General features: G+C 34.6%; 6 protein-coding genes, 1 long non-coding RNA gene and 2 other non-coding genes across 12 annotated transcripts; 5 read left to right on the plus strand and 4 right to left on the minus strand.

Moving 5' to 3' along the window:
- Nucleotides 1–1,177, minus strand: LOC7494118 (probable membrane-associated kinase regulator 6). Its single transcript, XM_006375293.3, has 2 exons — nt 402–1,177; nt 1–306 (listed from the first exon to the last, which is right to left on the minus strand). The coding sequence occupies exons 1-2, from the start codon at nt 1,027–1,029 to the stop codon at nt 299–301; spliced, it is 636 nt and encodes a 211-aa protein (XP_006375355.1). The 5' UTR covers nt 1,030–1,177; the 3' UTR covers nt 1–298.
- Nucleotides 1,178–4,323: 3,146 nt separating this feature from the next.
- LOC7494120 (acidic endochitinase) lies at nt 4,324–5,410 on the minus strand. The gene has a single exon (XM_002320797.3). The coding sequence runs from the start codon at nt 5,316–5,318 to the stop codon at nt 4,422–4,424; it is 897 nt and encodes a 298-aa protein (XP_002320833.2). The 5' UTR covers nt 5,319–5,410; the 3' UTR covers nt 4,324–4,421.
- An 875-nt stretch (nt 5,411–6,285) lies between these two features.
- On the plus strand, nt 6,286–7,609 carry LOC7494121 (hevamine-A). The gene has a single exon (XM_002320128.3). It carries the CDS (start codon nt 6,583–6,585, stop codon nt 7,477–7,479), a length of 897 nt encoding a protein of 298 aa, XP_002320164.2. The 5' UTR covers nt 6,286–6,582; the 3' UTR covers nt 7,480–7,609.
- Nucleotides 7,610–8,727: 1,118 nt separating this feature from the next.
- LOC7492740 (delta(8)-fatty-acid desaturase 2) lies at nt 8,728–10,701 on the minus strand. The gene has a single exon (XM_002320798.4). The coding sequence runs from the start codon at nt 10,290–10,292 to the stop codon at nt 8,949–8,951; it is 1,344 nt and encodes a 447-aa protein (XP_002320834.1). The 5' UTR covers nt 10,293–10,701; the 3' UTR covers nt 8,728–8,948.
- Nucleotides 10,702–19,864: 9,163 nt separating this feature from the next.
- Nucleotides 19,865–23,707, plus strand: LOC7494122 (uncharacterized). 3 transcript variants are annotated; one of them, XM_002320129.4, is made up of 6 exons: nt 19,865–20,348; nt 20,426–20,477; nt 21,272–21,304; nt 21,869–22,194; nt 22,299–22,945; nt 23,032–23,707. In XM_002320129.4, the coding sequence occupies exons 4-5, from the start codon at nt 21,874–21,876 to the stop codon at nt 22,935–22,937; spliced, it is 960 nt and encodes a 319-aa protein (XP_002320165.1). In that variant the 5' UTR covers nt 19,865–20,348; nt 20,426–20,477; nt 21,272–21,304; nt 21,869–21,873; the 3' UTR covers nt 22,938–22,945; nt 23,032–23,707. The 3 variants fall into 3 exon arrangements, with proteins under 3 accessions (XP_002320165.1, XP_024440772.1, XP_052302808.1); XM_024585004.2 differs by having other exon boundaries at nt 21,272–22,194; XM_052446848.1 differs by lacking the exon at nt 19,865–20,348 and having other exon boundaries at nt 20,391–22,194.
- On the plus strand, nt 20,734–20,808 carry LOC112324217 (small nucleolar RNA snoR64a). The gene has a single exon (XR_002977961.1). It is a non-coding gene; the product is annotated as a small nucleolar RNA snoR64a (small nucleolar RNA).
- LOC112324219 (small nucleolar RNA snoR20a) lies at nt 20,879–20,968 on the plus strand. Its single transcript, XR_002977963.1, has one exon. It is a non-coding gene; the product is annotated as a small nucleolar RNA snoR20a (small nucleolar RNA).
- Nucleotides 23,708–24,451: 744 nt separating the features above from the next.
- LOC112323998 (protein ALP1-like) lies at nt 24,452–26,197 on the plus strand. The gene is made up of 3 exons (XM_024584316.2): nt 24,452–25,211; nt 25,327–25,558; nt 25,652–26,197. Exons 1-3 carry the CDS (start codon nt 24,498–24,500, stop codon nt 26,101–26,103), a joined length of 1,398 nt encoding a protein of 465 aa, XP_024440084.1. The 5' UTR covers nt 24,452–24,497; the 3' UTR covers nt 26,104–26,197.
- Nucleotides 26,198–26,220: 23 nt separating this feature from the next.
- LOC7492741 (uncharacterized) lies at nt 26,221–27,847 on the minus strand. Of its 2 annotated transcripts, XR_008057243.1 has the most exons (3): nt 27,706–27,847; nt 27,297–27,565; nt 26,221–26,885 (listed from the first exon to the last, which is right to left on the minus strand). It is a non-coding gene; the product is annotated as an uncharacterized LOC7492741 (long non-coding RNA). The 2 variants fall into 2 exon arrangements; XR_002977516.2 differs by lacking the exon at nt 26,221–26,885 and having other exon boundaries at nt 27,261–27,565.

Genomic DNA, 27,847 nt, shown 5'->3' on the forward strand with positions numbered 1-27,847 from the left:
AAGACGACGAATAAGAAATAATTTTAATTTCTATCTTCGCACCATGACGAGACTATATAACATATTAATCTGTATTATAATTTATAAGGACATACTAATTATTTATCAAACTTTTCACAGCTGAGCAACAATGAAAAATTGCCATCCTGAATGGACACATGAATATATAAACAAGCAAAGGAGTAGAAGACAGAAATGGCAGATGACAACTTGTGTTTGATCTCCTGCCCTGCATTTCTAGAAGCTCTACACTTCCCTTCTCCTTCCGGTCTTGTTTTTTCTCCTCTCTGTAAAACAATCATTTATCTGAAAGTAAAAGTAGAAGAGGATTAGAACACTTCTGAGATTTGAACCAGCAAACATAAAAATTAAGAAAATAATTAAAGATGGCATGAACTTACGCATTGATCTTTTGCAATGAAGAACTGCGTCATGGATTGAGCTCTCACTATCATGGCAACCATCCAGTGAATAAGCTACTCTTCTGCTTGGAGATGCTTCCCGTGAATTGCTCTGGCTCTTAACTTCCCATGCTATCCTCTCAACATTGTCAACTCTTGTGCTTATTCTCGAGTCTCTTACTCTGTGGGATAAAGGTCTAACATATCCAAAACACTTCGGCAAGATTCGCTTCCATCTTCCAAGGAAACGACAAAGAATCTGAACAGCTGAGACAGTTTTTGAAGAAAGAGAAGAGGGCACAGTAGGGGCTAAATTCAGGGAACTGGAGGCCTCACTCTTTGACTGGTTGATAAAAATGGGTCTGATGAGGCCGTCAGAGAAAAGCTGGTCAGCATGAAGAAGAGCATCAGGGGATTGGGAAATGGGAAAATAGAAATTGAAGTTCTGGTCTTCTTCCAGCGATCTTCTTGAGTTCTGCATCCTGTAATCTAATTCTTCGGAGATGGCTTCATGGGAACTGTCAAGAGATGCTCTGAGGGCCGTCTCAAGACCTTGTAAGGAGGGATTGACACTGGTCAACCAACTGCGAGAGAAACTTTCAATGGCCAGAGTTTCTGGGGATTCCATGGATTGTCAACAGCAGCAGCTAAAATGAAATTAAAAAGCACTAATTCTTATATATTAGTGGAGGGCCAAGATTCATGTGATTGGCACATTTAAAGTTACCACAGGCACAGACCATGACGACCACAAGTGCATGAATTGTCTATTCTATCAAGGTCAAGCAGGAGACAAATGGAACAAGAAAATTTGAAGCTAGAGAGACGTCACTTGCTATTTTGTTCTTCATGATTCCCTTATCCAATTTAAAAATCATTTTTATTTATTTTTCTCTTGATCTGTCATTATATTATTTAATACTTATCCATAAAATCTTTTGCCATTTTTTGGCATAAAAAACACAGTACTGTTTCAGTTTCCTCCTCCTAGTGGCTACCCACAACAACTACTTTGTCCCTAATCTCTCAACTATTAACGTTTGAACCAAAGATGTGTTCCAACTTCCAAGTGCCCAAGGCAAAGGGCCAAAGCCCAAGGGATTCTTTGAAAATCTTTTTTTTTTTTTTAAACTCCCTATGATATTATTTTTGACAAACACACTCTAATTGTCTTAATTTGGAAAACAGAGTCTTACTTTTATTGTCTTAATTTGGATAACAGTCTTTTATGGTTTGCTACGTTAGATGTCTCCATCTATAATCAATCCAGTTTTTTTTTTTTTTTATTAATTTCAACTTTTAAAAAATAAGAGGACACGCACAATCTTTTTATTAGTTTTATTTTTAGAAAAAAATAATTAAAATTTTGAAAAAATAAAAGGAAATTTGTTACACATTTTGCCAACTTGATATATATTTATATCTAGATTATTTTTTGAATTTTTTGTTTACATTGGAAATTATTCTTCACTTCATTTTAAAAAGACAATTTTTTTAAAAAAATATTATATATATATTTTTATTTAGCTGAATATTTATTTACTTGATAAAATTATTGATTTATTGATAAAAAATTATTGATTTAATTTTTTTTATTTTTTATTAGAATTCTTTTCCAATTTATTTTTTATAAGAAAATTATTTTATGTGCATGAGATTTTATAATTTCTACATTTTTTTTCTTTCCTGATTTTTTCTTTGGTTTTTAAAAATAAAATACAAAAAGTAACTCAGCATAAATTAATAAAAAAATTAACAATTTTTTTATCTTTTCTTTTGTCCCTTTAATATATATATATAAATTCGAATTTTTGGCATAACATCTATGATTGGATTAAAAAAAGCAGAGGCTTCAAACAATTTTGTAAAGAAAAAGACACTTGAATAAAGAACAAAATTAAGACAGATACAAATTAAATCAAGAATATTACGCAATACAAACATTTTGTTTAGAGTTATTAATATTCATATAATGATATAAAGATATAAAATAGATACGAATTTGTTAATAGCAACCAGATTTGCAATGACTCTCATGTTATCATTTGAAAACAATTTGATTTTTTATTTATAGGAAAAGAACCAAAGGTTGTATTCTAGAAACTCATTTTTTTAATGGTATTCTAGATGGCCCTTCTTTATACATTAAAAACTCTAATGTTTTAGGTGGCGGCAGAAGCCTCATAATGGCTCCAAGATCATACTCTAACCTATGGTATGGCCTCTACTTTAATCTATCCGCATGACATCTTGATCATTAAAAAAGTTTTGATTTTTCCATTAAAATGAAAATCTAAATGCAAGAATGCATAAAGACAGCAATGTGCCTCCGAATATTTAATATATGTTTAGAAATTGATGCTCAAAGTATAGAGAATTGTCCACTGCCCTCTCTTCAGAAACGATGTTCTCAAAACAAAGAGATAACAAAACTATCAATAAGCAATGCGCGGCGAGGGACAACCACACCCTGACCAAAGCAGCTCCTAAATATTCTTACATTTAAAGAACGTATGAGAAGGTGATTAATCAAGATGTCTAACAGTGTTTATTTTCTGATTTGTCTGCATGTAGCATCGTGTGAAAACAACACACAGAGCACAATCTCCATGGTCGACTTTGATAGAGTACACGATGAAAATTGATGGTGAATAGGATTCCCATTTTCCAAACAAGAGTTTTAACTATTTGAGAAGAAAGGAAATGAGTAACTAATACCCTTTGTAAAACAACTAGAAACACCAAGAGTGATTCTTTGTGTGGCTGCGTCTGTATCCTAGTTAAGAGGGCGGGAGGAAGAAAAGGGATCGAGAGATGTTCTTTCCATGCAATACCTGAATCTTAACATGTAAATATCCTTAGAAAGAGATAAAAGCAAAAGTAGCAGTCAGGGGTCCCTAGCTAGCTGATAGGAGGTAGAGATAGAATGTTTCAGGGACGAGCTACATGAACAGAGATGAAAAGGCGATACAGAAGGAAAGGGTCCCCTACTTACTATCTGATGATGCTGCAATGTCTCAGACACAAACTAGATGAAATGACATGAAAACTGATAAAGAGTGAAGGGGACTCTCCTCTCTGCTCTCTTGAAAAACAGCACAACTAAAGCAACTGATCCACACGCATTAACTTGAGAAACCTAGCTAGCTTCTTTCGTGTCACTGTACACTGCCTCAAGTTTCCTTCCATTAATTCAATCATGCAAGTAACTGTAAACTAATGCATTTATGCAAAAGCTAGCTCATTTAAGTAATAGTAATTAACTAATTGAAACCATCACTTTAATGCCTCTGGCTTGACATGATTCTATGACAGAGCTTGAGGTTGTTCGCCCTTTACAAATAGATTGCAATGACCAGCAAGTTTTATAATGGGATTAGGACCGCTGCCAAAACCTGACAGAAAATCAATACTCACAAACTTGACTCCTGAGGCACGAATCTCTAACAAGCTGCCCGCATTTCCATTCAGACCCCATTCCAATAAATGGCAATGCCAATTGCCACCAGCATTTGAACCAGTAGCTAGCATTAGCATTACTAGACATGATGGAACGGCATAGAAGTTTTAAAGCAAGGCATTGTTCGAAAATAACAGAATCCTGTACTCAGAGCAATCACATCCTGCTACTATAAAAGAAACGGTCCTCCAGAACAATGCAGTGCAATAGCGGTAATGTGAAAAATAATAAAATGAAAATCATGTCCAGATCAGATTGAAAATATGAGTAAGATGTGGCTATGTGCTGATTGGAGAATTTGGGTCACTGTATGTTCTTTTGATTTTTTAGTAAGAAAAGGCATGCATGTTGGAAAACCAAATTTAAGTGGACACTTATTTACAAGTTAGTCAAGTAGTAGTGAAATAAAGAGCAAATATTTTCAGAGATTATAAATCTAACAAATACCACTGTAGCATTTATTTACGAAGAATATATGAAGATTACATACATCGAACATAAACTAGTAGGAACTGAGTCACCACAGACACGAGATGTTGATACAAGACCATCGAAGATTTTTAGACATCGGCCTTGATGGAAGAGCTGTATCCACTTTGATCATCATAGTACTTAGACCACAGCATCACACCGCCATACTTATCAGACCCCTTGATGGCTGGAAGCACATTGGAAGTTAAATCAGGTACAGGAATGAAGCCACTTCCTGCTGCCTCAGGAGAAGCAGGTAATCCTAGGAAAAACACAGTGGCTGGAATGTCTGAAACCCATAGCTTCCATGCATCTTCGAGATTGGTAATGTCACCGGATGTGTACTGACAAGGAGGGTTGTTGTAGAATTGGACCCAAACATAGTCAAAAAGACCTGTTTTGAGGGCATTTCCTACAGACGCATCAGGAAATGGGCACTGGGGTGCTGCCGTTAGGTACACCTTTTTTCCTTGATTGCTGTATGCTGAAAGGTACCTTGCAAGATCATCCCAGTACAGGTCTGTTCCTCCTTCAATATCAAAGTCAACTCCATCTAGAACAGCAGGGCCGAGCGGACGAAATGAAGATTGTCCACCCAAGAAGTTGTTCCAGATATAAGTGGCGACTTGTCTTGCGTCATCAGAGGAGGCCAGGGAGTAGCTTCCGGAACCTCCTCCGATAGAAAGCATCAGCTTAATTCCTTTGGATTGACATGATTCTATGTCAGAGCTTAAGCCTGTGCAACCTTTACTGTATGGATCGCAGTGACCGGCAAGGTTCATCATGGGGTTACGACCGCTACCAAAACTGGAAAGAAAAGCAATGTTAACAAACTCATATAATCCTGTGGCACAAGTCTCTGCCAAGGTACCCTCATTTCCATTCTGGCCCCAATAAATAGTGATGCCACCTGCATTTGAACCCGTTGCTAGCAGTAACATTACTAAGACGAGGAATGGCATTGAAGTTGTTGTTAGTACTGCCATTTTAAGGTAGTTACCAAGTCTTTATATGATGATAAGTCTATTCTACTTCTTTGTTAAGGATTCTGGATAGCCATGGCTTTTTATAGCAAAAACTTTCCCCTCTTCTAATAATCATATTTTGTGCCTATGCTTAAACGGAGTGCCGTGACAGTTGCCCATTATTTTGTAGTGAGGTTTTGAAATTTCAATGAATGGTTCTGATATCGAACAGTGGTTAATTTATTTATCTCTCCACGCCACTTTGCATTTCGTCCATTTCCTCCTTTGTCCTGGTTGCTTGCTCAAAATATAGTGGTAGACGGAGAGAAGTGGCCATCAACTCCAAGTCTCCATCTTGACTGCTATAATGATACAGGCACAAACCATTGTTTGATTTCTCTTGTTTAGTCTGTTTCCAATTCATTATCTTGGAAAGGACGGGAGTGCTTATGCCGAATGGTTTGAATCCTAGACAACAGTTATTCATGCTCAGATGGAATGAGTATTTGTCTTCATGCATGGTAACTTTGCTTATAAAACAAGAATGGAGTCTTCTTTGTGCATTCACTGTGAATATCTTCTTGTTTATTGATGGTTTTTTTGGGTGACGATCCAGCTTTAGTGGAAAACCAAGGGTTATCTGGTGCTCAAGGAAATTAGGGAGTAAATTGATAATTATTTCTCCTGTGATACAGACGAATTTTCTGGTCCAATAAGCTCAATCCAGCAAAACAAAACCAAAATCTTTTATATGTAGCTCTTATTCTATGAGCACAACACAACTGACAAAAGGATTACAGCATATTATCCTAAGAGAAGTTATTGAGATAACGTTCTATAAAATATGAAATTCATACTGTCTCGTAGTGAACTATACCAAGCATGACAAAAGAGAAAACAAGGACAAAATATTGAAGCCCGCACGAGTGCAACATTTTCGCAATTCCTATACTTTAGTAACTTCCTGGTATACTGCAGCAATAAACATTGATTTAATAGCAGAAGAGGCCAACAATTTAAGACACGTTAGAGGCAAACGAAGGCTAACAGGCATGCAGATTTTTTCAAAGCGGATATTTTCAAGCTTAAAAAACTCCGTCTGCGTGGAAGTATGAAGCAGGGGAACTTAGGAGATGTAACTGTTAAGGCAAGGCATCGTTAGAATACAAAAACCCCTGCAGCCAGAGCAATCGTATCCTTCTACTATAAAAGCAATTCTCCTACAGCACAATGCAATGCATTCTGAATTAGTACAATTCCAAGTGGGCAGCAAAAGTAGATTAAGATGGCATTTCAACCAGCAACTACATTATCAGTTGCCGCATTAGTATTGCTAATTTTAGCAACAGGATCTGATGCTGGTGGAATAGCAATCTACTGGGGTCAGAACGGAAACGAGGGAACCCTGGCAGATACTTGTGCAACTGGAAACTACCAATATGTAAACCTGGCCTTCCTCGTGACTTTCGGAAATGGCCAGACGCCCATGATTAACCTTGCTGGGCATTGCGATCCATACAGCAATGGCTGCACAAGCTTGAGTTCTGACATTAAATCATGCCAAGCCCAAGGTGTTAAGGTGATGCTTTCTATAGGAGGAGCTTCTGGTAGCTACTCCCTCGCCTCCTCAGAGGACGCGAGGCAAGTCGCTACTTATCTGTGGAACAATTTCTTGGGGGGTCACTCTTCATCCCGTCCCCTGGGGTCTGCTGTCCTAGATGGGATTGACTTTGACATCGAAGGAGGAACAGGATTGTACTGGGATGACCTTGCAAGGTACCTTTCTGCTTATAGCAATAAAGGTAAAAGGGTGCACTTAACAGCAGCTCCCCAGTGCCCCTTCCCTGATGCTTGGGTGGGAAATGCCCTGAAAACCGGTCTTTTCGATTACGTTTGGGTCCAATTCTACAACAACCCTCCTTGCCAATACGCTTCTGGGGAGGTCACCAATCTGGAGGATGCTTGGAAGCAATGGACTTCAGCCATTCCAGCCAGCAAGATTTTCTTGGGTTTGCCCGCATCTCCTGCGGCAGCAGGCAGCGGCTTCATTCCCGTGCCTGATCTCACATCAAACGTGCTTCCATCCATCAAGGACTCTTCCAAGTATGGGGGTGTAATGCTGTGGTCCAAGTATTACGATGATCAAAGCGGATATAGTTCTTCCATTAAGAATGATGTCTGATCTCACATTTCTGTCAATTCCGCGTGCCTGTATGCGTGATGTGTATCGGTTGTATTTCCAGATATTCTGATCTATCTTCTATATATGTATCTTCGGAGTATAAATTTGATTTATGCTCACTAGTTTCTTACATGCGGCTCTCTTCATGGTCTTGTAGTTTTTAACTACTACTTATGCCATGAACAAACCTGGCCAAAATTTTAACAACTGGAACTTCGAAAACGATAAAACTGATGCAGAACAATGCCAATCTAATCAAAATCAACATTTCATCTCACATACAAGCGTAGGCATTATGCTATGGATCCAGGTAAACAAAAAATTGAAATTGTAGAAGAGAATTAGCATCACAAAAAGGATGGCCACCCTTATTGCTCAAATCAGACACGGGTCAATACGGCTAAACCACATACTAGTAAAGTGCGGCTGTACGATATAAGTAAATTCAAGCATTCTTCCAACCTTTTCAACTGGTATTAAACTGCTAATCTCCTAACCTGCGGGTCAACCTGCCCAACCCACCACTAGGCCTTGAGCTGACAAACCCATGTGAATAGTTGACAAAAATTTGGATGCAAATTTGGTGGAAAAGTTTTAGGACCAACCAACCCCACGTTCTTTGTGGTCATTACTAAACAATGGTTTGTATGGACAAGCGTAAAACAAGATGCAAGTACATAATATCAGGGAATGAAATTATGTCCCTTCCATAACCCTCTCTTGACCTGCTATGCTGCAGCTTGGACCTAGCCAATGTGCCTATCAAAATTAATCTGGATGAATTCGAGGCAGAAGCTCTCGTTCTTAGATGAATTCTAAGTGTGATCAGCAACCATTTTTTTCTAAGAAAGGTTGCAGTATAAATAGATTCAAGAACGGGTTTAATATAATTTATTTTCTTTCTTGTATTGAATTTCAAATGGGAGGAGAGAAAGAACTAATGAACTTCAACACAAAAGTCTAGGGGTTGATTTTGAAGAAGTTAAGCTTGTAAAATATTCATAATTTTGGTGCTTTCTGTTTGTTCTTTTCTGCTACTTTATCATAACAGGGCCCAACACAAGTGTAAAACAATCAGGGGCATCATTACAAGTGTGTTTGGTTTACTAAAAATATCAATATTCATGAGCTATGACAGCAGGGGAATATTTTTCTCAAGAAACAATAAGAAAAGAAAAAGGAAAGATTAATTAATCTCCTTCTGATCAAAGAATCTGTAAAACTTCTGTAACAGCTAAACAAGAAATATACTTCCAATAATAGCGAGTTTTTATATAAAGCATGATCAGAACGCCAATACCAGTACAAACCCTGTTAATTAAAGGTTAAAATTTCGAGGAAAAAAAGCCCAAGAAAATAAAATTTCCAAATTACACTATGAAACAAAATATGTAAAGAGCAAAGAGATTCAAATTAAACAAGAAACTGTAATCGCTGGGCCTTGATAAGCCTTCATGAAATGTCGACCTTCATCCGTGAGTATTAACAGCTTCCCACAGCATATTTTTCGGAACAGGGTTGGCCAGGTCCCTAGCCTGCAGAGCGACATTCCTGAGTTTCCTGATTGTCCACACGTTGGCTTCCCAGAAGGACAAGCTCCTGTAAGATAAATTGTGCTTCTTGCACAGATCCTGTACCAATGGTGAAACTCTTCTCAATTGGCATCTCGGCATCCTTGGAAACAAATGATGCTCAAGCTGAAACTGCAAACCACCATAAAACCAATCCATCCAAGATGAACACGAAATATCCAAAGTCCCACTTGTCTGTTTCTCAAACCAATCATTCCCTTCTGGAAGTCCAGAGTAAACATCGGCCGCAAAATGATTCAAACAAAATTGAACGTGTTGAATTGCCGTAACAGCAAAGCTTGTAAGCACAAACATCACCCTCTCGGGCCAATTAGGGATGCAAGACACAAGTAGAGGGAACCAAGTCCAGAAGATAAGAATTCCCAAGATGTTCAAAGCTCTATCTGGGAATCTTCTCTTTGAAAACAATAGCAAGAACGTTTGTATGTACAAATTGACCCTCGCAACACACATTACTGGATAAAAAGTCCAGTGTTGGTAACTCACAAAGAACCTGGCCACAGGATCAAAATTTAAGTACCTTCCATAAAAGCAAGACTTTATAGAATTGAAAAAAATCGAATTTACCGCAAAGACTGGTATGTGTTGAAGATCAGGATCATAATCAAGACTGTTGCAAGCGAGATGGTGTGCATTGTGGGTCCATTTCCACCAAGCAATGCTAATACCCGTGAGCGAGTTTCCAGCGACGAATTGAGCGAGTTTGTTAGAACCACGAGTGTTCATCACCTGGTAATGCCCTGAATCATGACCAATATAGGCACTTTGAATCCAAAGAAACCCCAACACCACAGCAGAACCAAAATGAGCCCAAACACTCTGGCAACACAAAACACCATAAAGAACAACACAAAACATCAATACAATAGATGTCAGTGCATACATAGTAATATGTCCTTTCTTTTCGAACAGGCCCAGTTTAGCAAACTCTGAAGCAAGCCTCCTGTAATCCTTGGATGTCTCTGATAGCTTGAAATCTGTGAGATAATACCCTGTAAAGAGCTTATCAAGATATTTCCATGCTGTTCCAGGATGGTAGGCAATGAATGCATCAGTAGCATCTAGGCCTGCCATATTCATGAGAGCAACATCTCCACCCGGATGCTCATTTGCCCAATCAGAGACATCGTAAACCTTTCCCTGAATAGAGATCCACAAGTCTCCTGCCTTGTTGTGCTGCTTAAGCTCTTCGCTTGTAATGCCCTTCTTATCTCCCTCCATTGAGCCAAAATAGTATATGAATTAGAGAGATTTTGATATTGCTAACTAGAAACAAATCAAAACAAGAAATTCCTGTTATCGTTCTAAGAAAGCAATCCCATTAACAGCGATTTCGATCTCTCTCTCGCTCTCGGTTTTATCTCTGATGAGCTACTTATCTCCTTGCTATTCTGGATTTCCAAGATGATATCTGTTGTTTTTCGAGAGGTTTTATAAAGAGGAGACAGCTTTTGGATTCCCTCTCCTTTCTTTTCTCCCTAAACAGCGAGGTTTGCTTTGAAACGGTGACTTCCTAGAACCAGCAGGTAAATCTCTTTTAAACAATAATCATCAAACGACCGTTGATATGAAAGTTCGGGTTTGGTAATTGCAATCAACGGCAGAGAGGAGGCTAAGTGACGCGCTTACAAGGAAGATTAATTGTACTTGAAAGATATTTTTGGGGAGCGGCGACTGAGTCACTTGAAAGATATTTTGAGGTGCGGTGTCATGGTCACTCACTCGTGGGTCGTGTAGAGTAGACTGCGCGTTAAATGAGAGCCAAGCAAAAAGATACTAAATGCCAGCCTCAGATAATATAATTAAATTCCCTCAACCTGTTTGGACAGTTAAATAGTATAATTTGTTTCCAGGTTGTATCGATAATCTTAATGGGTGTGATGATAACCAAGTTTAAAATGACTATTTGTCGTATAAGGAATATTTTGATTGTACTTTGTTACCGTATTAACAATGACTAAAATGAACGGTTATAGGAGGTTTTAAGAATTTCCAGGGTGGTTTTACAAATGCGTAAAAGAATCCCAGAGTAGTTTAACCGAGCACGAAACTTTGACCTTTTATTTACTTACATCCAATCACAGTTTTGTACATAAATTTTGTCGGTATAAGTCATCGTTTAGAAAGCGGTTGTATCTGTAATTTTAAAAAAATTAATTTTTTTTATATTTTGGATCGTTTTAATGCAGTGATCTTAAAAATAATTTTTAAAAAATAAAAAAAATTATTTTGATGCATTTCGATATAAAAAATACTTTGAAAAACAACTGTAATCATACTACCAAATAAGTCTTAAACTCGACGTATTATTGTTTGTTATCGTATTAAATTTGGTTGGAACTAAATTTTTTGAAACGTTAAGAAATAATGTTTAGATAGTTATAAATTTTTTATTATTGTCATTTGACTGGGCAAAATACTTTAAACTTAAAAAGTGTTGACTTAGCTATTTTTTAAACTGAATTTTACAAAAAATTATTTTGATATAATTTTATTGACTAGATAGATCTTAAGAAAAAAAAAAAAAAAACATGTCATCTTTATCATAGTTAATCTGGAAACCTACAATCCATATTATGGATTTTATAGGGTTAAATTAATTTTTTTGTTTTATAATATGATATATTAAATACAAAATTTGATTTATAAATAATTAAATACTAAATGATGAGATTAATTACATTAAGGGATGAGATTGGAAATATATATAAAAGCAAAAAAAAACCTACAAGCTGAGTTATAAACCGAGTTAAATTAATTTTTTTATTTTATAAAATGATAAAAATATATAAAAAAACAAGTTATAATCAACTAAATGATACAATCAACTAGAAACCCAACATTAAAATATATAATTAAAAAAACCAAAAAAGAAGCACCAACTAAAAAAAACCAGAAGGCCAATTGATTAAAAAAAGAACCCATTATTGCATGGGTCACGTGGGGTTGTTAAAGAAACTCGGATCCACGTCCTTAGGCCTGTATTTTTTTTTTTCCCACCCAGAAGAAAAGAAAGGTCACTGTCGTTTGTAAGAAAAGATTGCAGTCCACAAGTTTTGTACCCGCAATCTTTACATTATTTCCACGCATTAACTATTAAGCCACAATACAAAACTGCTAGCTAAACTATTTAAAAAATGTATTAATTAACATGGTTCAATATTGGTATCAATAATTAATAACCGACTTTCCTTTTTATTAATTATATTTATTTTAAAAATATGGAAGAACATCGACATGTCCTAGAACCTTATAAAAAACCTAGCCTTGATTAAGATTTTTTTTTTTTTGGCTAATTGTTCTACACTCTTTTACTTGGTGTAGCTTGTTACATGGGGCTTGAGTGGGAACTGAGTTTCGTTGGGTATGTGTTCTTGAATTGTTGTTGCATATTCAACTTCTATGGCGATGACTATTGTTTTTTTCTTGATTTATCCAATCAATCAAGGAAGTTTTTCAGATGGTCTAGTCTGGTACTTTGAACTTTATGATTCCAGGCTGAGCACAATATCCTTGTGCATCCATTTCACATACTAGACTGTGTCACATATCCCAGTGTGAGCGAAAAGAGTACCTATCAATTTTCACTTCATTCATGGGCATACTAGAGAACTTCTTGCTTATGAAACTATAGAAATGGAAGAATTGCTATCAACAGGAAGAAGCACTGCCAGCAGGGCGAAGCTAGAAAATAAAATTAAAGAGGGGGGGGTTAGAAGAATTATTCTAGAGGGACCAAGATTTTAGTTATTTTACTACTGAAATTATAAACATTGTTAAGGGAGGGACCAAAAAAAACATTTTATTGCAGGGCCTCGGCCCTTGCCTGCCTCCATGTCTTCACCACTAACCACCAGACATTTAAGAGGTGAAAATAAGTATAACGCCTTATTCAAATTAAAAGAGAGGGCTTGAGGCAAACAAAGTTTGATTCAAAAAGCAAGTTGTTAGTCTTTGATTATAGCTAAAGTGATTTTGGTAATTGTAGAGGTACAGGTCAGCTTACGCTTATCTTAACTAATTTTTCAAGACCCTGAAATTAACGACCAGATAAACTTTCAATAACCTTAAAGTTTATGGCACTCGAACTAGTGATCTCTTAAAACAATTTTAGAACATGATGAATTGAACTACATCTTTCAATATTAATTGATTAAGAATTTTATTCATATGAGTAAGATACAGTGCTTGAAATTGTTGTTGTTGTTTTTTAAAGTTTTTTATTTAAGAATATATTAAAATAGTAATTTTTTATTTTTTAAAATTTATTTTTAATATTAGCTTATTAAAAAAATTTAAGATTATTAAAAAAAATCAAAAGATAAAATCGAAGACACTCGTAATACTGCTATGAAATTGTATGATTTTTTTGTTTTAAACCAGAAACAGAGTGTACGATTACCAGAAAGGGAAAACAGCTAGCGAGCAATGTCAGCAAATAAATCATGACAAAATTACTTTGACTGTACGTAAAGTTTGTTTTCCATAATAGGCACCGTTTGTCCTCTTCCTTTTTCTTCTTTACCTTTATTTATTCGAATATGCTGCTTTTTCAAACAACGAGACATGGCTTCCAAATCTACCCACCACGTGGAAGGTCACGTGAGAAACTGCGCTCGTTGTCACGACGAATGGTACCCCTCAGCAAGTGGCACTGGTGGACAAGGTCACAGTATGTGATAAGAACCCACATCCATGACAGCGTGACAGCTACAGGTGTGTTTGTTTTTTCCGGTTCAGCCCTTTTTAACTGTTTTTTTACATTGAGTTAATTGCTTTTCAGTAATTTTAATATTAAATATTAAAAAATATTTTTATAAAATTACTTTCCATCTCATTACCGAACACAAGAAAAACGCCACACTCCTATTATACAATACTCTTTATTATTATTTTTATTATCATTATTTTGTCCGAATGACAGGTGTTGCTTCCTCGTATGGCGGAAAAATCAAACCCCGGCTGTTTAGACTTTTATAGTGGGCAAAAATAGCATTTCGTGGACGGTTGGCCATGTACTAAACTAGTAATTCATTTTTAGATGCCGTTTTGTCCACGTGAAATTGAGGTGCTGTCAAAAAGTCAGTCTAAAGACATTCTCATTTTTAATAGTTGTCTGTTTCATATTGTTATGTTTTGAATGTGCAGCTGTTTTTAGTTTTTTATTTTAAATAATATTTATTAATACTTGTTTTGCTTTGAAATCAAAGCGAGTATTATTTTAAAAGAAATTGTTTTCCTCTCGAAACAAAGCAGAGTATTTTGCACCCCCTTCCTTGATTACAAGCAGAACAATTTACCATAGGATTGCATTTTTTTTATTAAAATGAAAGTTTTATTCATTTTATTTTAAATCAAACATATCAAGATACTAACTCTGTTTCAAAAATAATATCTTTATATTGTTGATTTTATTGAAATGATGTGTTTATGTATATTAATATTTAGCTCTTTTTTTTTTTAGTTTTTTTAACTTAGTTTCTATTAAAGTATTTTCAACATGTTATAGTTTTTATCGGTCATTTTATACCTTAAAAACACGATAATAAAATTTAATAAAATATTATTTAGTTAATTTATATGTCTATAAACATAAAATAATAATTAACTATAAAGCATTATTTTTGCAACATAAATACAATATCCAACAACACAACATAATAATATTGGTCATAATCCTGATGGATGTAGCCTAACTGATCAAGTTCTGGATTTGCTTCTCAAAGGTTATCGGTTTGAGTTCCACAAACCTCAAAGCTACTGGAGGTTTACATGGTCGTTAACTTCAGAACCCGTAGAATTAGTCGAGGTGCATACAAATTGACCCGGACTTTCACGTTAATCTAAAAATAAAATATTGGTCATGTATATGATGGCATCATGCACCACACATGATGATTCTAAATTATATAATTTTTTATTTAAAATTAATTTTTATTATGTTTTTTTATCGTTTTAATATGAAATGTGAAAAAATATTTTTTAAAAATAAAATAAATATTATTTTAATATATTTTTAAATAAAAAACACTTTAAATTTATTCAAATCATTTAAAAGTTATACCGAGACTTTACGTAACTTTATTGAGAAAGCTAGAAAGAACAAAAGCCACAAAAAAAAGAGAGGTGAGGAATGATTTAACGCGTGTAAGCGACATATGCGAGCTTGCTGTCTGTAAGATGCTCTGACTCCTTGTCAGATTGCATCAACCACGCATACAGAACCGTGTCTCAATTCAAGTAGATTCTCAAGTGCGGTCCTCGTGTCATGTCGTTTGTCTTCAAAGCAGGCTAAAGCCAAATTAACGGGCAAATAAGCGATTTCATGAACATGCGTGGAAAGACGACTAAATATTTCATCTTTTAACTATATATATATATATATATATATATATATATATATATATATATATATATATATATATATATATATATAAGTTATATTGACAGTTGAAAGGTACGAAAACATGAGACGTGATCTGTAAGTAAAGAATATAATTTGGATTATTTGCCCTTTTTAGTGTATTCGAAGATTATGAACTACAAAGTGAAACTATGACTAATTGAGAAGAAATTTGGATTCAAGATTAGGTGAAAAAAATGATTTTCACACCTTATAGCATTTTTATTTTTTGATTAACATGGGTGTCCGGGCCAGTTTGCTCGTACCTCGACTAATCCCACGGGTCCTGAAGTTAACGATTCTGTAAGCCTTTGGTGGCCCTGAGATTTATAAGACTCGAACTGGTAATCTCTAGGGAACAAACTCAAAATCTAACCAGTTGAGTTACATCCCCTCAGTGTTACATCTTATAGTATTTACAACTAGCAATTCCTATGTTTTCACCAATAAAAACACATTTTTATCAATTTAATTGATGCTCACGGATTAAAAAACAATTTTATCAATTTAATTTAGAATGTGTTTATTATATATAATAAAGCTAAAAACAAAGATTAATGAAGGCGTGGAAGCAAGTCATCTAGGAATTATTGTATATGTGAAATTGGACTGCCGATTATATTGAAATCAATATAATAACATAGCACGTAGATTATTTTCTTCCTCCCTAGGCTGTTTACTCTGCCAGGTTCTGTTTTCTAATCTCTCTCTGTTTTTTTTTTTTTTTTTTGGTCCTTTGATTGAATAACCATTACATAGATCGATAGACATAGAAGAATCAACTGAGGAAGTAGAATCCTCGTTACTTGAGGAAGGAATTAGAGGGAGAAAGAAATATTGCACAGTGTCGGTATATCATTATATCATTGTAGAAAATACTGAAGACGTGGTGCTTCTACTATGGTAACATGCACTGTAACAGCAGATACAGAGCACTGTGAAATAAACAATTTTTTTCTTTTTAATTTTTTTATATGTATTTAGTGTTTTAAAAAGATTGTTCTAATTTATCTATAAATTATTTATTTTATGTTTTATATAAATAAACTTTATTTTCATGATGTGATTATAAAAATAAAAAATATTTTTTTCTTGGTAAAAATAACCTTTGAGATAAAAAAACAAAAAAAATATATATTAAAAGAAAACATTGAGGTTAAGGCCCGTTTGTTTGCTGGAAAATAGTTTTCTTCTGGAAAGTGAATTCCGGGAAAGTGAATTATTTTCCGATGTTTGGTAGTGTAATGAAAAATAAGTTGGAAAATACTTTCCAATGTCTGGTTATGTTATGAAAAATAAGCTGAAAAATAACTTATTAATGTTTTATTTGTTTTCAAGTTTATTAAAATAATAAGAAACAAATCTTATAAATTAAAAAGTTGAATGAGAATGAAATTGAAAAAAAAATATAATTTCATAAATTATCTCAAATAAAATAAATAATAATCAAAATAATAGAGATCAAATCTAACAGATAAAAAAATTGAAAGATGAAGAAATTAAAATAATAATAATTACCATTTCATAAATTATTCCAAATAAAATAAGTAACAATTAAAAGAATGAAGACCAAATTTGATAGATAAAAAATTTCAATTAAAAAATGATAAGGGAAAAGCAAATAACAATTATAAAAATAAGGACCAAAGTTAATATAAAAATTAAATTTAAGGGATGAAATTGAAAAAAAAATATTCAAAACAAAATATATATAGCAATCAAAAGTTTGATAACCAAATTTGATATAATCAGTAAATAATATGATATTTTTAATTTTTTCACAACTTCCAAAAAGTGTTTTTTGCTCAAAATAAAAGGAAAACACTTTCCTGAAAACCAAGCAAAAATTTTTTTTGATTGAAAAGTGTTTTTCATTGATCAAAAATTATTTTTCGTTGACCAACTTTTCTAATAACAAATAAATACAAATAAAATTTCTAAAACTATTTTTCAAAAAACAAAAACAACTTCAAAATTTTGTATACTCATCTATCTTTTATTCTATTTTCGAGAGAGTCGGGGGCGGAAACCAATGAAAAGAGAGAGAATAAGTGAAGGGGAGAGAGAAGAAAAATGGACTGTCCGAACCACAATGAAGCTCTTTCGTCAACATGTGCTATATGACAAGGTAGGTGTCTTTGACATGATTCTAGTGGTCCTAGTTAAGATCACTTTCGGATCTCGGAGGAAGCCACACATACCACTATTATGTGGTGGTCTAATGCTGGTGCGTATATTATACGCGCCAACCATTTTTCCTTACTAGTTCTTTGTCTGAGCTAGGAAAAAAATTGTTTAAATTCTAAATTGTCTCTGAATTTCAAATTGTTTTGAATCAATCAGATTTGATTTGATGTTGCCCAATTAAACGGTACATCTATTATGTGGAAGAAGTCCTGAAATGGTGAAGACGTCTGGTTTGTTGCCCAAGGGATATATAGGTGCTGGCAAAGAACCAAGTCTCTGGTTGAATACGAATAAAAGTCTATATAGCTGCTGCTATTCCTTGTAGCTTTGTTTTTAAATGACGAGGTGATCCAATTTCTTTGACTGGATTTAGAACATGTTGTTCTGGCAAGATTCATCAAGTGGCGGTTATATATATATATATATATATATATATATAACGTTTCAAGCTACCGGTCCTCGAGAGGTTGATGAGAAACATCATTAGCTTCTAGAGCATATGAAGTATTTGTAACAATGGACCGTCTTCGCTGCTATTAGCTTCTTTATTAATACCAATAATTAAGTACTATACCTCAGTTACGAGAAGCGAAAACACGGGGAGTTCCATGGTATCTTTTCAGATACTGTAATTACTTCTGTTTTGCTGTTCTTGGGCCTTGGGCCGGCCCACTAAAGAAAAGTCTGCACGTGATCCACGCGTTGGATAAGTCCATCAAGCCCGCATCACATGACTACGAGAGTCCACTTCACCAGTCTAAATAAACTTCCTAGCAACTGCTTAACAGGGATCATAAAATTTTGAAGGTGACCTCTCCAACTGCTTAACATGAACGATCCGTGAAAACCTTTCTGTCACTCCTTTATGCACATGAAAGTTTTTTTATGTACTAGTTTAGTTTAGACCAGCTTGTTTATCCGTCCAGTGCTGTATTGGGTTCAGATAAAACAAAATAATTTTTAAGAAAAGAAATGCCAATATTTTCAAGGTGTTTTTAAACTTGATTTTTTTTTAAATTGTGAACAGAACAATTGACTTGTGTGTTTAATTACATTTCCTTGCAGCTATTTTATTATTTTATACAAGGGAGAGGCTGGGAAAAACATTTCCTTGTCAGGGTTGGGGTCCCTGCCAGCCCCCCTACCTCCGCCACTAACCATCTATCTTCTAATTTCATCTTTCACAGTTAAATAGAAATGAGTCTTATAGAAGTAGGTAACAAAAGGATTAAATTGAGGAAAATTAGTTTAAAGGACTAAATCAAAAGAAGAAGAAGAAGAAAAAGAGCTGATTCATTGTTTAAATCCCAGTTCTTTTACTACGGTGGTTAATGTGGATGATTACAGGGCATTTTTTTATTCTCAAGATAAATATTTCATTGATAAATTAGTAATACAAAGTAAGTTTTATAGCTTCAAATGACATCCAAAACAATAAAAGAAGGATTACACTTTAAAAAAAAAAACGAGAAAATACTGCAGCAAAACAATTACATAGTATAAAAAAAGGCCACTCATTAATCTAGCTACTTCGTAGTCATTGTTTTTTGTTAAGTAATGTTGTCCATTAAATTACTTTTAATTTATCGAGATCCGTGGCATGGACCTCAACTAAAAACTTCATAAGAGTAAGAATAAAATTAAAAAACCATAAACTCTAAAAAATATCCCAGAAGAATAAAATAAACAAGTTAAACTAGATATAATAAAATAAAAAACTTTAAATTTAAAAGTATAAAGCTCAATTTAATATTATTGAAAGAAAACATTGAAAAAAAAAAAAAACTACCGTCGATGACGGTAATTAAGAAAAACCTCAAGGACTGTCGAAAGAAGCAAGATTTTGTAAATGCTTTTTAGTTCGTAATCATTTAAGAATTATTTTTTTATTTTTTTTAAAGGAAATACTGATTTGTTTTTTTTTTCTAAAGTGACAAGGCACTTTTCATTGTTGAAATTGTACTTTAATTATATTAATTAATTTACTAAAAAATATGTTTTTTACCATGCAATAAATGAATTTGCCTTGTCAGTCCATAGTCATTTACTTGTCACTAAAAAAAAATCATTTTATCACTGAAAAACCGATGATAAACAAGTAAAAATTTATCACAAATACGCTATAAGAGAAACAACACATTTGTGCCTTGAGTTTCCTCTAAAGTATATTTTTTGCAATATCATCTATAGGCTGATATAGATAGTGTTTGGCAATGCTTCTGCGGCTGCGGTTAATGAAAAAGCAATATTACACCTGTTTGGTTAACTACAAACCGCAGGTTAATTTGACGTGGGTCCCATTAGAAACTGCGTTTCAAATACAAAAATTGAAAAGCAATTATCTTTTGCTTTTCATGCGTTTCTGCTCTCTCTCATCACCGACAATTTCCAATTGCTTCCCAACTGTTCTCTCTCAGACCCTCATCAATTTGCAATAAACTCTTCCCAACGGTAAAAAAAAAACCCAAAAAATTCACTGGAAAGCAGTGTTGTGTTGATCTATCAGTTTCCTTCATGCGGTTTTCTCCCTCACCACCAAAATTGCCCTAACCACCAACGCCAGACAAGCTTTTCTTCCCCTCTGTCCATTCAAACACAACCCGTCACCGATCCGTCCCTCCATTGTTACAATTGCAGAAAAAAACCAAGAGATTGGTCCCGGGAAAGGTCCACGAGCGAGATACCAGGTATTGTCCGTTCCCTTTGTCAATTTCTTTTATGTTTCTCAAAATCTAATTTCTGTAATGGGTTTTTTATTTTGCAGAACACAGCTGCAACACCGCTGGGGTTTGCAGCACAAAAACGCAGAGACTGAGGTAAGTTCCTCCCTTATCTCCATCTTCTTTTTCAGTTTTTTAGATGAAAAATTTCATTGTTGCTGCATGCTCGATTACAAATTTTTGATTTGTAAATCTTTATAAAAGGGACACTAATGGCTTTCTGAAAAACCCAGCCCTAAACCGCCGTGAACCTTCTCCAAAAACCCCCTCTATCTTCCCCTCTTCTAATTATTGCATTGATTTAAACAATTCTTTGAATTTATTTTTTTCAATCTGGAGAGGCAAATGACGAATCTTTTTAATTGTTGAATGCTCAGACTCTTGGGTTCTTATGATTTATATGCTTGAAAAAAAACTGATCTGATGCTCTCTATCTTTCTGCTTTTATGTCTTCAAGTCTCAGCTTTCATTGTTTTTTTTTAATTACTGTGCTGCCAGCCAATGATGCAAACCCTGATTTTCACTTAAAGCAGGGCTATCGATCTGCCTAAACTGTTGTTAATACATGAACTAGGACGGTCTGAGGCTTGAATGGTTTTAGTTTTTTTTTGTTTTTCAAGATTTTGTTTTCTATCTTCTTGTTCGAAGGCTAAAAACTTGCTTTGGACTCTGTTTTGTGCATGATGAGAAACATAAAAAATAACAGTTATCCCTGGCTAATTCATCTGTGCTGATTCCTTAACCAGGAAAAAAATTAATTTTATGTGTGTTTGCTTGATTCCTTTACGGTAGCTAGCAGATTAGTTGTTCTACTCCTCTCTTTTTCGCAAAAATTCCCATGTTATACTGAACTTTATATTTACAGTAACTTTTTAAGCTATTTTGAACAGAAATTTTTTGATCACCAAACAAGCTAGACTGAGGTAAGTTCCTGCCTTATCTCCATCTTCATTTTCTTTTGTTTTAGATGAAAAATTACATGTCTGTGTACTTGCATGATCAATTACCGTGTGTTCGTCAATTGACAATTATCGTAATGAGTTCCTATTAGCATGTCATGTAGGACTACTTTTATTTATAAATCAAAATTTTTTGTTTAGTTTTGTGTGTTTGCATGCTGCGAAAGAAAGCTGGGTTTCTTTGAATGTATAAATAAATTCTGTTCTGTTTGTTTTTTCCCTCTATTTTTGATGAGATAACAGCATGCTGGCAATGAAGTTTTGCATGATCATTCAAATATTATGGCTGAAACTGAGTTTCTGAACAGTTGAAAATTTATGGGTTGCAATTACATTTCATTACAAATTAACATGAACATTCTCATTGACATACATGCACGGTTAATGTTTTTTTGCCAAACACACAGCTTTTGTAAATGCTAAACATTGAGTGCTTTATTATTGTATTAGTCCACGGTTTATTTATGTGCCACAATTTAATTGATATCATTTTTATTCATTTCAAACTTTTGTTAAATGTTTTAAAAGATATCATGGAAGGGCTTGAATCTTCTGATAAGGCTGCTTGGACAAAGGAAATGTTGCATATATTTTGTGATATATGCATTAAGGCAATTGATATGGGAATGAGACCTAATACTCATTTCGATAAACCGGGGTGGAAATTTCTTATAACATCATTTAAAGAACAAACTGGGCATGCATTTACTAAAACACAATTGAAAAACAAATGGGATGGATGCAAAAAGGATTGGAGGATATGGAATAAGCTGGTTTCTGAAACCGGTGTTGGCTGGAATAGTGAATTAGGCACAATTGCAGCTAGTGATGAGTGGTGGAAACAAAAAATTCAGGTACATTCCTTGTCATCGGCACAATTTATTTTATTATTTTCAAATTCCAGCCCTAAAATTTTACTAGTCTTGATCCTTCATTACTTTATTTAATTTATATGCAGGAAATTAGAGGAGCCAAAAAATTCAGACATGTCGGTATTGAGCCGTCTTTAAAGAATAAATTTGACCGAATGTATTCCAACATTGTCGCAACTGGAGCGTTTGCATGGGCTCCTTCATCAGGTGTACCTGCTGGCAGTGGTGTTGATCCTGGTACAAGCAATGCCGACATTGCTGATGATGGTTTGGAAGAGGGCAGCGGTGATTCGGAGGAAGATGTGATTCCAGATTTCCAGACTGATATGGCTCGAATGGTTGGAGGGATACATATGTCTAGCAGCACCAATACAAAAAGCGGCGAGAAAAGAAAAGAACGAGATCATTATGATGTGCGAGGTAGAAAGAAGAAAACATCTGGAATTGGTGTTAAGTTGCTGACAAGGTGCAATCATCTACTTGAGAGTATGTCAACTAAGAGTGATTCGACGTCTGTTAATATGGATCGTGAAGGCTGTAGTATTCCCGAGGTCATGGCTGAACTGCACTCCATTCCTGGAGTTTCAGTTGACGATGATTTTCATGACTTCGCTACGGAGTATCTTAGTCTAAGAAGGAAAAGAGAAATGTGGTCCAGTATGGGCGATATGCAACAGAAGTTGCGATGGTTGCAGCGAATGTATGAACGAAGTAAACGTGCTTAGCTGACAAGGTATTACTAAAGTATATTAACTGTTAATCAATTAAGTATGTTCAAGTGCTTACAATATTTATACATGTTTTGTTTTATTGTTGCAGAGTAATGGGATGCCGGTTTTTAAAAGAGTAGTTTCCATTTGCCGAAGTTTGTTCGAGGCATTGTATTTGCGGTAATTGATGAACTTTTTCTAGATAAACTGCTTTACGGGATTTAACAGACTTGTATGAGAAATTGTTGGTTGTAATGTTGTATTTTATCAATGAATTACAATGTTCAATGGTTAATGTTCAATGGTTGACATTTTAATGGAATTGGTTGGTAATTTACCTTAACTGATTTGTTAACTATATATTTGTATTTGCTGCCGTGAGGTCTGCTGGGAATAATAATACATGCTGCTGTGTTTCTTTCCTTAGCTGTACTTTTTTCAATTTGTTAGCAACTGTTAGATTAGGCATGAAAGGAGAAACCAAGATATATGCTTTGTATGAGATGGAGAGAGTAATAATAATAAAGAATCAATAGGCAGCATTTATGTGTGCATCGAATTTAATATTTGATGATATTTGCTGCATTGTTTACCCCTTTAGGATTCATTGTCCAAATGGGAGAGGGGGGGATAAAAATGAACCAAGGCAAATAAAAAATGACAGATTGTTGCTTATAATTTACCTTTACTGTTGATCCTTCTTTCTTTGCTGCCATGAGGTTTCATAATACATGCTGCTGTGTATCTTTCATTTGCAGTAATTTTTTCAATTGGTTAGCTAGAGATTGACGTGTTGCATACTGTTTTTGCCTTGGCTGTCTAGTGTTAGCTTGTGAGGTCTGAAACAACAACATCTTTTGCAAACTGTTTGTGTTTTTTTCATGGTTGCCGTGAGCTGTGATGGGACTAATGTTGTTGCTTTTTCTTCCTTTTCTGTGTTGATGGTCTTCCTACTGGTTCAGTGACTTGTAATTGTTAGGAATGGGCAGCTACTGTTAGCTTGTGAGGTCTGAAAAAGCAACCCCTTTTGCAGTAATTGTTTGTGTTTTTTTCATGGTTGCCGTGAGCTGTGATGGGACTAATGTTGTTGTTTTTTCTTCCTTTTCTGTGTTGCTTGTCTTCCTACTGGTTCAGTGAGTTTTAGCTCTGTTTTTTTTCCTTTAAACATGTCAGGATGGTGTACATGCATGTGCTGTAAAAGATGATTATATGAGCTGTAAAAGATGATTTATATGCTACTTTTACAGCACATGCATACATGTGAATGTACTGATTTTGAAAGCTGAAAAATTGTAAAATATACGTAAAGAGGATTGAAATTTTCTATATAAAGAGGAATGTGTACATCATATTTTACAATGACATAGCTTTCTATAACAAGCTTCTAAAACCTTTCAATTGCACCAAATACAAGGAAGCAAGTAGAATACTTCTTTTTTGCTGGCTTTACAGGTATGGAAAAAAACTTATGTCGCACCAACTCTATGATAGTATTTTTATTGAATGTTATTTAATTATTTAAATATTTTTATTAACAACATATAATTTTGTTTTTGTTTCCATGTAATTGAAGTTATGGATGATCCACGATTTAATAACATATTTAATGAAGATTTCGATGGTAATTATGATGATGTAATGAACCGGATTGTAGATCAAATTAATTATCCTAGTTGTGGAGTTAGTGGTGCTTCAGTTGATGGTGCCGGAGATGATAGTAATGGAAACGACTCCGACGACAGTAATGACGACGACGACGATGATGATGCCGACATTGACGGTGATAGTGATGATGACGATGCATTTATTATAAGGAGGCATTTTGATAGGGAAAAATTAAATTTATGCACAGCTGGAGCTATAAACGCGTATTATATTAATTATATGTATAAAGAACCATGTATGGTTTCCTATAACACAGGGATGCGTTGGTTGACGGAGGTTTTAAGAGGTCATTGGAAACGAAGTGTTAACATGTTCAGGATGGACGCAACAACTTTGTTGAGTTTGTGCACCGACTTGGAAACGCACCATGGCTTAAAACCGTCAAGAAGAATGAGCGTTATTGAAAAGGTGGCAATGTTTCTATTTACAATAGCAGTTGGGGCGTCAAATAGACAAGTGCAGGAAAGATTCCAGCATTCAGGTGAAACTGTTAGTAGATGTTTTAAAGAAGTGCTTAAATCATTACGTTTGTTTGCTGTAGAAATCATAAAACCAGTAGATCCACAATTTACGAGCACACCAAGAGAAATTGCTATGAATCCAAGATTTATGCCACATTTCAAGGTAAGATTAATTTTTATATATATATAATTAAGTAGTTTAATTAAGTTGTTCGGAGGAGTATGAAATATATTATAAATGTTTATATGAGTACTATAAATTTTTTTGTGGCATGTAGAATTGTGTTGGTGCAATTGATGGAACACATGTTCGTGCATGCGTACCAGCTGCAAATCAAATTCCATTTATTGGAAGAAAAGGTGTACCAACACAAAATGTAATGGCCGCTTGTAGTTTCGACATGCAATTCATGTTCGTGTGGGCAGGATGGGAAGGCAGTGCACACGATACTCGTATTTTTCTGGAGGCTATTGACAATAGCACTATCAACTTTCCAAAACCTCCAGAAGGTTGTGATTTTGACTAAATTGAAGATTGGGTAATTGAAGGAATATAATTATTTTTTTTAGTTTTGTTTAAAATTACAATGTTATTTTTTTCAGGAAAATACTATTTGGTTGATGCTGGATATCCAAACGAGTATGGATATTTGGGTCCCTACAAAGGCGAGAGGTATCACTTCCAAGAATTTAGACGTCGTGGACAACCAAGTGGTCGGAAAGAAGTGTTTAATCGTGCACACTCGTCACTACGTAACGTGATCGAACGTTCTTTTGGGGTATGGAAACAGAGGTGGAGAATTTTGCAAAACATGCCTGCTTATCCATACAAAACACAAGTTGAAATTGTAGTTGCATCAATGGCACTACATAATTATATTAGAAGGAGATCGCAAGATGATGCAGTTTTTTCTGAGTATGATCGCAACCCCAATTTGATTCCAGATGACTTTTTGCCTGATACTGTTCAGGCTTCGGCCGTTCAAGGCTCACAGAGGCCTTCACGTATGGATTTTGTACGCGATGGAATTGCCAATAGTTTGATGGAACAATAAAAGAGTACATTAATGTATGACAATTTTTCATTTTGTTATGTAATCATAATTACAAAACACCTATGTTTTGGAATTATATATATGTGTCTATACATGTCATTTTAATTAATTCTAATCAAATATTTAATTCCAATCAAATATAAAACACAAACCATATTAACAAAATACAAGAAATTTTTTTTTGAACCACGGTTTTTACCAAACACAAAACTGCTTTTTTTCAACCACAATTGTTGAACCACAGTTTTGTAACCAAACACCTAAAACTGCTTTTTTTAAAACCACAACTTCAACCACAGTTTTTACCAAACACCAATTTTTTTAAAAATCAACCTCACAAAAAGTACTTTTTATGAAACTGCTTTTTACAAACCGCAACCACAAAAGCTACCACAATACCAAACACACTCATAGTGATTCTCTTAGCATTTACTTGAGATTACAATTATGGTTGATTGGGAGGATAACGAGCTTGTCATGTGCTAGAAAACATAATTGCAGTTCATGTTGTGATTACTGCCAGAGTGATCTTGCTGGAATGATTGGAATCTCCTGTGATCTTGCTTGAATGATCATGGCATTAGTGCTAGGATTCTTTGGATTGATTGCTTGAAATCTTGCTGTAACTGCAGGCTGAGACTTGCAGCTCCTTCTACCGTGATTACTGCTGGAATTATTGTTGCCATGATTGCTGTCAGGGCTGTGTTTACTTTCAGAATGATTGCTGTCAGGGCTGTGTTTACTTTCAGAATGATTGCTGTCAGAAGTATCCTTAGCACACGCTACGTGATTGAAAAAGTTCTATTACAAAAAAAAACACATAATAAAATGCGTTTGTGACCAAATTTGGTCAAGAGTTTTTAATTTTGAAAAAGGAGAGAAGTTGAAAATTTTAAAATCTGAGGAATTTGTGACCATAAATTTCAATAATAAATTTGTCACGGATTAAAAAAAAACGGTGACTAAATTCGGTCACAAATTAATATGTCAGATTTTTTGGTAAAAAAAAAAGATATTTTATATAATGTAGTATGACATGAATATTATTTATTTGAATACCTTATAATTATAATACCTTCATTGCAAATTATTATCTACTTAATTACAACTTATCCCTCCACTAGACAATTTACAAGGTGTTCATGCTGAGAATAATATAAAACTGCAATCTTGTCTTGTTTATTATAATTTACCTGCTCAAAACCGGAGCACCATACTGCATCTTTCAATAGCATAAAGACAAGATAAATATTCTATGAATTAAAGGAAGAGGATTCATGTAATCTCCTTGCCCTTTCATCAGAAAATTCCCAATTTTGTTCCGTGACAGGTGATTCCTCTGAATGCAGAACTGTTGAGGCTACAACATAATATTTAAGTTTTAAGTCCACAAACGCCTTGAGATTGTATCATCTGACAAACCAGATTCTTCCTTGCGTAGCTTTTCCTTAAGGCGCCTAGCCTGGAAATTGGAATAACCATGGCTGAACCATATGATGATAATTATGCATTACATTCTAATTTTCTATACAAAATGCTGACTTCAAGATTGAAATACAGAAAAATGAATGTAATTGATATCCTTGCAGAAAGAGCACTTACCTCATGATTGTGTAAATACATGTTCTTGCCTCCCATACAGACTACTAAATCCTCCATAGACAGGATCTTCAAAAGACGTGACATTGTCCATTAATGAGGTCGGAGAAATGGAAAACCATCCACGCAGCATCTCCACACATCC

This window comes from Populus trichocarpa, chromosome 14 (assembly GCF_000002775.5).
Source record: "Populus trichocarpa isolate Nisqually-1 chromosome 14, P.trichocarpa_v4.1, whole genome shotgun sequence".
Taxonomy (NCBI): Eukaryota; Viridiplantae; Streptophyta; class Magnoliopsida; order Malpighiales; family Salicaceae; genus Populus; species Populus trichocarpa.